Here is an 8331-nt window from a genome sequence, read left to right as displayed (position 1 = left end):
TAGGCGAATGGGTTGGTGCGTGACTACCATTCGTAATTCAGAGAGAATTCGAACCTACGAATCTCGGCGAAAGATCAAAATGAAGAAAATTTTTTTCTAATAGCGGTCGCCCTGCGGCAGGCAATGGCAAGCCTCCGAGTGTATTTCTGCCATGGAAAAGCTCCTCATAAAAAATATCAGCCGCAAGGAGTCGGCTTGAAACTGTAGGACCTTCCATTTGTGAAACAACATCCAGACTCACACCTCAAATAGGAGGAGGAGCTCGGCCTACCACCCAAAAAGGGTGTACGCGCCAATTATACATATATATTTATATTTCCTCAGATAAAAAAAAAATATATATATATATGTATATGCAATGTAAAATTTGTCACAGAATTTATGTCAAGACTATGTACGTACATGTTTCACGTAAAATGTATGGGTGTAAATACTTTCGGTAACCCCAGCAAAACATATTCATCAACAATATACGCATATAAGCAGCTGCAATGAATCACTTGGCTGGTAACAGAAAGATGCATCTCGGCGATATTTTATTACGTATGCACTTAAGAGAGTATACAAAACTCCAATACCTATAATCTTATCTAGCTGATAAATTATAAATTCATTCTATTTTATTTTATTTCGAAAAAGCTGGGAAACAAGTCAAAGTAATTCAACTAACTAACTGCAGCATCATAAATCCTCGAGCTCATCAAGGCATCCGCATACGTTCGGCTAGATATCGGTCTTATCTCGAGCAATGTTTGCACTAATTCGCCAAAAAGGTTAGCACGCAAGTTTTTCGGTCTTATCTTGACAATTAAGTTGAGTGAAATTTCCTCAGATAAAATTTTTGCATAAAAGGCCAAAGCTTCCACAGCAACTCATTAGTAACGAAACAACTTACGAACCCAACGATGATTACGACAAAGCTCACCAAATTAGCACTGCTACTACTAGTAAATATTTCAATTAATCTCAAAAGTAATAACAGTTATTCGTGTGTTGGAAAAGTGTATTGAAAGAAAGTTGCCATACAGTTTATCTAAAGCCTTAAAAACACAAATTAATTGACAGTTATTTAACGGCAGGAAGTAATGGATTGCATGGATAGCAAATAAGTGTAGTGATCCTAATCGAACCGGGCTTATGCAAATATCATGGGAAAATGTTGTGTTACGAAATTTCAACTTTAGCGAACTCGATTTTCGACAAAAAGTATTTTTATTTAATAGAAATAGTGAAATAAACAAAAAGCTTCTAGTTTCAATAGAACTGAAGGTTTTCTTTCTCATCTTTACTGAACCCACAAAACAAGTTTCGGTTAAATCAGAATGTGTCGGTCAATGCTTGTTTTGACCAAATCAATACACCCATACACGAAAACTTAATATCAACAAACGATTTGCTACACATTTGCAATTACTTTAATAGAGTTTTAATTTTCTTTCGCAGTTCGCGTCTGCAGCAAGGGCGCAACAAGGAAGATTTTCAATTGACAACGGTATTTCAATACAAGGCATCAACTGTTATGGTAAAGCAAACGTGTGTGTTGGTCCCCTAAACTATAAAGGATGTGAAGTAGATGCTCAAGGTAATAGCTTTGCGACAGGCAATGCCATTCAGTGTCCCCCTAACCACCGCTGCGTAAACGATGGAGTAGAGATTTGCATACCTCTTAAGTCGTTCACAGCAGCTCCTCAAATTGTGCCTCTAAAAGTCACATCTCAAAGCCCACTTAACTCCATTTCGACGGAGGGACCTTCTCCAATTATTTCTTCAAATTCCGAACCCACGAGTGTGATGCCGGATACTACGTCAACCCCAGCACCTCGAACATCCGTGGTAACTCAAGAACAACCGAATATTCCTGTTGACACAACCACTGCCGCCGATGGCCCTATATGGACCACATTTCTGACAGATGGCCCAAATTCGGTTACAGATGCTTCAACGGATCAAGTAACAACAGAAATAATTTATTCCACACTGGAACCAAAATCATCGGTTGATCCTAATAGTCTGAAGGACGCTACTGTATATCAAGAAACAACGACAACTATTCCTGCTGACACAACTGCTCTTCAGAATGAAGGCACTGAAATTACCACCATTTCAGAGGCTTATAATACATTGAATCCAACTGAAACTACCGACATTAGTATTCCACCCAACCGTAATACTCCTTTGGAGACAGGACCTGTAATAGAAACAACACCTATCCCTGTGGAAATGACAACACTTGAAGTCCAGGTTTCTGAAACGACCATATCGGATATAGATGATACTAACACTACCATTGATCCTAGTAATCCGATCGATTCAGTACTACCTGGCACCACTGTTCCAGTCGACCCCTACGCCCCTGTCGATCCCAGTGCTCCAGTCGATTCGAATGTGCCATTGAATCCAAATGAACAACCCGGCTCCAATTCGCCAGAGGATCCCAGCGCGTCAGTAAATCCGAATGCCCCTGTCGTTCCAGGTGCTTCTGTGGACCCTAATACACCGGCCGATCCAAGTGCTCCAGTCAATTCGAACTCACCATTAAATCCAAATGAACAACCTGATCCCAATTCGCCAGTGGATCCCAATGCAGCAGCCGATCCCAGCGCTCCAGTGAATCCGAATGCTTCCGTCGTTCCAGGTGCTTCAGTGGACCCTAATGCACCTGCCGATCCAAATGCTCCAGTCAATTCGAACTCACCATTGAATCCAATTGAACAACCTGGTCCCAATTCGCCAGTGGATCCCAATGCAGCAGCCGATCCCAGCGCTCCAGTGAATCCGAATGTTTCTGTCGTTCCAGGTGCTTCAGTGGACCCTAATACACCTGCCGATCCCAGTGCTCCAGTCGATTCGAACTCACCATTGAATCCAAATGAACAAACTGGTCCCAATTCGTCAGTGGATCCCAATGCAGCAGCCGATCCAAATACTCCAGCCGATCCCAGCGCTGCAGTGAATCCGAATGACCCTGTCGTTCCAGGTGCTTCTGTGGACCCTAATGCATCTGCCGATCCCAGTGCTCCAGTCGATTCGAACTCACCATTGAATCCAAATGAACCTGGTCCCAATTCAACAGTGGATCCCAATGCAGCAGCCGATCCCAGCGCTCCAGTGAATCCGAATGCTTCTCTCGTTCCAGGTGCTTCTGTGGACCCTAATACACCTGCCGATCCAAGTGCTCCAGTCAATTCGAACTCACCATTGAATCCAAATGAACAACCTGGCGCCAATTCGCCAGTGGATCCCAATGCACCTGTTGATCCAAACACCCCAGCCGATCCCAGCGCTTCACTGAAACCGAATGACCCTGTCATTCCAGGTGCTTCTGTGGACCCTAATGCATCTGCCGATCCCAGTGCTCCAGTCGATTCGAACTCACCATTGAATCCAAATGAACCTGGTCCCAATTCGCCAGTGGATCCCAATGCAGCAGGCGATCCCAGCGCTCCAGGAAATCCGAATGCTTCTGTCGTTCCAGGTGCTTCTGTGGACCCTAATACACCTGCCGATCCCAGTGCTCCTGTCAATTCGAATTCACCATTGAATCCAAATGAACAACCTGGCGCCAATTCGCCAGTGGATCCCAATGCACCTGTCGATCCAAACACTCCAGCCGATCCCAGCGCTTCACTGAAACCGAATGACCCTGTCGTTCCAGGTGCTTCTGTGGACCCTAATGCATCTGCCGATCCCAGTGCTCCAGTCAATTCGAACTCATCATTGAATCCAAATGAACCTGGTCCCAATACGCCAGTAGATCCCAATGCAGCAGGCGATCCCAGCACTCCAGGGAATCCGAATGCTTCTGTCGTTCCAGGTGCTTCTGTGGACCCTAATACACCTGCCGATCCCAGTGCTCCAGTCAATTCGAACTCACCATTGAATCCAAATGAACAACCTGGTTCCAATTCGCCAGTGGATCCCAATGCACCAGTCGCTCCAAACACTCAAGCCAATCCCAGCGCTCCAGTGAATCCGAATGTTTCTGTCGTTCCAGGTGCTTCTGTGGACCCTAATGCATCTGCCAGTACCAGTGCTCCAGTCGATTCGAGCGCATCAGTGAATCCAAATGAACAACCTGGCCCCAATTCGGCAGTGGATCCCAATGCACCAGTCGCTCCAAACACTCCAGCCAATCCCAGCGCTCCAGTGAATCCGAATGCTTCTGTCGTTCCAGGTGCTTCTGTGGACCCTAATGCATCTGCCAGTACCAGTGCTCCAGTCGATTCGAGCGCATCAGTGAACCCAAATAAACAACCTGGTCCCAATAAGCCTGTGGATCCCAATGCAGCAGCCGATCCCAGCGCTCCAGTGAATCCGAATGCTTCTGTCGTTCCAGGTGCTTCTGTGGACCCTAATGCACCTGCCGAACCCAGTGCTCCAGTCGATTCGAACTCACCATTGAATCCAAATGAACAACCTGGCCCCAATTCGGCAGTGGATCCCAATGCACCAGTCGCTCCAAACACTCCAGCCAATCCCAGCGCTCCAGTGAATCCGAATGCTTCTGTCATTCCAGGTGCTTCTGTGGACCCTAATGCATCTGCCAATCCCAGTGCTCCAGTCGATTCGAACTCACCATTGAATCCAAATGAACCTGGTCCCAATTCGCCAGTGGGTCCCAATGCAGCAGTCGATCCCAGCGCTCCAGTGAATCCAAATGCTTCTGTCGTTCCAGGTGCTTCTGTGGACCCTAATGCATCTCCCAATCCAAGTGCTCCAGTCGATTCGAACGCATCAGTGAATCCAAACGAGCAACCTGGGTCCAATAGGCCTGTGGATCCCAATGCGCCAGCCGTTCCTAGTACTCCAACCGATCCCAGCGTTCAAGCGAATCCGAATGCACCTGCCGTTTCGGGTACTTCTGTGGACCCTAATGCATCTGCCAATCCCAGTGCTCCAGTCGATTCGAACGCAACAGTGAATTCAAACGAACAACCTGGGTCCAATAAGCCTGTGGATCCCAATGGGCCAGCCGTTCCTAGTACTCCAACCGATCCCAGCGTTCCAGCGAATCCAAATGCACCTACCGTTCCGGGTACTTCTGGGAGCGCTAATGCACCTGCCAATCCAAGTGCTCCAGTCGATTCGAGCGCATCATTGAATCCAAATAAACAACCTGGGCCCAATTCGTCAGTGCATCCCAATGCACCTGTCTATCCAAATATTCCAGCCGATCCCAGCGCTCCAGTGAAGCTGAATAATCCTGTCGTTCCTGGTACTTCTGTGGGCCCCAATGCCTCTACCGGTTCTAGTGTTTCACCACTAAGACCTAATAAGCCATTAAATCCAATCGCAACTGTATATCCTAGCTCGTCAGGCAATCCGACCATACTAGCCAAACCAAATGTTCCAAGGATCCCTGAAACTGCATGGGAGCCCAAAGGTACCATCCGCCCCATATGGTCACAACCGCCTCGTCATAATGACGGTAGTATTGCGAATGGTAATGCCGGCAGTAATTCGTGGGGACCTGATTTTCCACAACTACCTAGACAACCCAATTTTCCACAATTGGAGGACAAAGGGCATAATGTATGGAGTCTTGGATCTAATTTCCCAGTACATCACGTAAGGCCTAGTCGACCTGAGTGGGCAAGCAAGCCTCATCCTCCAAGCGAGGAAGCAGAAGATAGCGAGTCACTTGAGTTAAGTCCTGGAAAGCATGTCCCCAAAAAGGATACCACGGTGGAGGAAAAACTCAAACCTGATAATAGAGAATCAAATGATAAAAACGACTCCAGAGAAAAAGGCGGAAATAGCAACCAAGAAATAGTAGAAACAGAATCGGGCGAAGTTATACGCCCTGTGAAACGTCACAAGCCTTTGTCCAAGGAAACTTCGGAAGACAAATCCAAAAGTAACAGTAAGGAATCAAAAGACAGCAATGACTCTAAGGAGCACACGGATAAGGCTGATAGCAAACAAAGCGATGATGACGACGATAATTCATCCGATGAGCAGAAGAAAACAATTAAAAAAATCTTAAAGAAACTCAAAGAGAGCAAATGTGATGAAGACGAAATTTACCCAGATCCTAAAGATTGCAAAAAGTATTATCGATGTGTGGAAAAGTCGGATAAGACAAAGTTGGCTCATTTACGTTGCGAAAGCGGAAAGCGATTTGACTCAGATAAACAAAAGTGTGTGGACAAACGGAAAGCTAATTGCTTGTCCAAAGAAGATTTTATTGAAGAGTTCGCCTGATTCCTGATGAAGTTCTCAAATATTGGCTACAAATGAATCAAATTTACAAATCAGTTTTTACACTATATTAGAGAAACAATAGAAACTAATTTTTTTAATTTAGATTAAATGTGCATGCATATGATAATTTCAAAATGTAAAAGAAGTACCTTTACTTAGTAATAAATAATTTGTTTGATCCACTATTTATTTTTTACTAAATTTTTGTATTTCTGGGCTGTTTATAGATTTTTTCCTATCCCTTACCAAACCTCGTTTTGGCGTAGAAATCGTGCTTGCTGCAAGGAATTTATAAAAGCTGATTATTGCTAATGGGTTGTATTCTAAGATGCATTAGTTTATCCCCTGTTATGGCACTAAGGATTGCATCCAATACTGACTTGAATATCCAAACACCGCTAAGCAGAGCGCCCATCAATAGAATTTGAATGGACTTTTTCTGTGAAAGACTTCTTTTCCGACACTCGCAAGATGCTATTGGGCATAAAACTGATTACACTGAATGCGTTAAAAAAATTAATTAGAAAAGGACTTGGCTTTACTATCTGTTATCGCGCCAGCGACTAATGTGGCAATTAAAAAGTGTGTCAGTGTGAATTTATGACCTTTCTGAGCGAAAAACCAGCTCAAGCTCTTTTTATAGCCCTCTATTAAATTCCGCTTTACTCGTCACGGTATATAAGGACTTAAGTGTGGAAAATCATTACTACACCCAACTCTCTTTTTCTACGGTATATTTTACAATATTTTGAAGCTACACGGTGCACTAATAAATCTTATTGCTCGAAATTGTTGTTCGAGCACGAATTTCAAGACAACATTTTTTTCTAAACAAAACAAAAGTCCTAAAAAAATTCCTTATTAAATAAAAATGTTTCATGTAAGATTAAATAAAGATACATACATACATATATGCCTGCGAAAACAGCGCATTAAGTAGATTTTAGAACTAACCAAGTCCGACTTTGCAATAAAAATTCAAAATAACCTTTAGGGCGCGAGGAACTGGATTGCAAGTATTGTCCAAGGCGGCACAGAATTCATCATCCAATTTTGTTTTTGAATCATTTTTTTACGGCATAAAAAGCTTAATTTGATGGAAATCTTTATTTGACCTTTACGAACTCCATTGCTTTTTTGTGTGTGTTCTGCAGCTGTCTAGTTCACAAGTGTCAAAGATGACTGACGTACGACCACACTAGCAAAAATATAAATTTTTGTGGGAAAAAACCAACAGAAGTCATAATAATTTGAGTAAACCCCGACAGATGGGCTGAACATATCTGAAGAAGTATCTCACGTATCTACTGATTATCGTATTTTAGGTTCAGGCCGTAAAAATGTGCAAGCTTGTTATCAAGTAGCGATGAAAAGTTGCAAAATTTATTTTTGTTCCTAATTTGAATTTGAATTTTTATATATTTTGTACTTATTGATTGAATTTTCACTCTGCACTAATTTTCATTTTTTTTTTAATAACAATATAAAATGTTTTTGTTTTGTAAATACTTCCGTAGCTGATTAAAACAGAGTTGTATGCGGTTGATTCATCAAATTCCCTCAGTTTATGCTGGCTCATCAAGATGTGTGAACGTTGCATCAAAATCAAATTACAAAAATTTCAAATTACATTCAAGACAAGCACTTCAAATTGGTGTTTTAATGATCTGCACAACTTTTATTTTTAACCGTATAACCGTTCATCTAACCTTTCCGGAAATAAATAAATAGAAGCATATTCGAAAAAAACGCCCACATCAATACAGATATTTCTGAATTACAACCTTGTAGTTCTTGACGTTGGAACTGATGTATTTTTTGTAAAAAATTATGAATTTATGGGTGTTTCCAAGTTATTGGTTTGAAAACTCAACCCTACAAAATGTGCTTGAGATTGTATATTGAGAACAACTTCATTTTGTTGAGTGACTGGGACCCTGAGCCAATGAAAATATACTATAAATCTTTTTGTCATATTTTCGGATACATAATTTTATTTTTTACAACGACATAGACATAGCGCAGCGAATAAAGATCCAGCGGCTAATACAACAGCAAGATCCTTGATTTATTTAACCCATTGCAAGTTACAAGTGGCGATACTGTTTTTATTAAATTGCATGATTT

General features: G+C 42.5%; 1 protein-coding gene across 1 annotated transcript; it reads left to right on the top strand.

Moving 5' to 3' along the window:
• Positions 1 to 748: 748 nt before the first annotated feature.
• On the top strand, positions 749 to 6389 carry LOC129236883 (mucin-2). Its single transcript, XM_054871158.1, is given in 4 exon segments — positions 749 to 773; positions 819 to 886; positions 888 to 947; positions 1444 to 6389. Coding segments are annotated over 4 exon segments (4914 nt in total). The 3' UTR covers positions 6205 to 6389.
• Positions 6390 to 8331: the final 1942 nt, after the last annotated feature.

Source organism: Anastrepha obliqua, chromosome 2, assembly GCF_027943255.1.
Source record: "Anastrepha obliqua isolate idAnaObli1 chromosome 2, idAnaObli1_1.0, whole genome shotgun sequence".
NCBI lineage: Eukaryota > Metazoa > Arthropoda > Insecta > Diptera > Tephritidae > Anastrepha > Anastrepha obliqua.
Note: the sequence above shows the minus strand (reverse complement) of the source record. Positions and strands in the feature narration are given on the sequence as shown.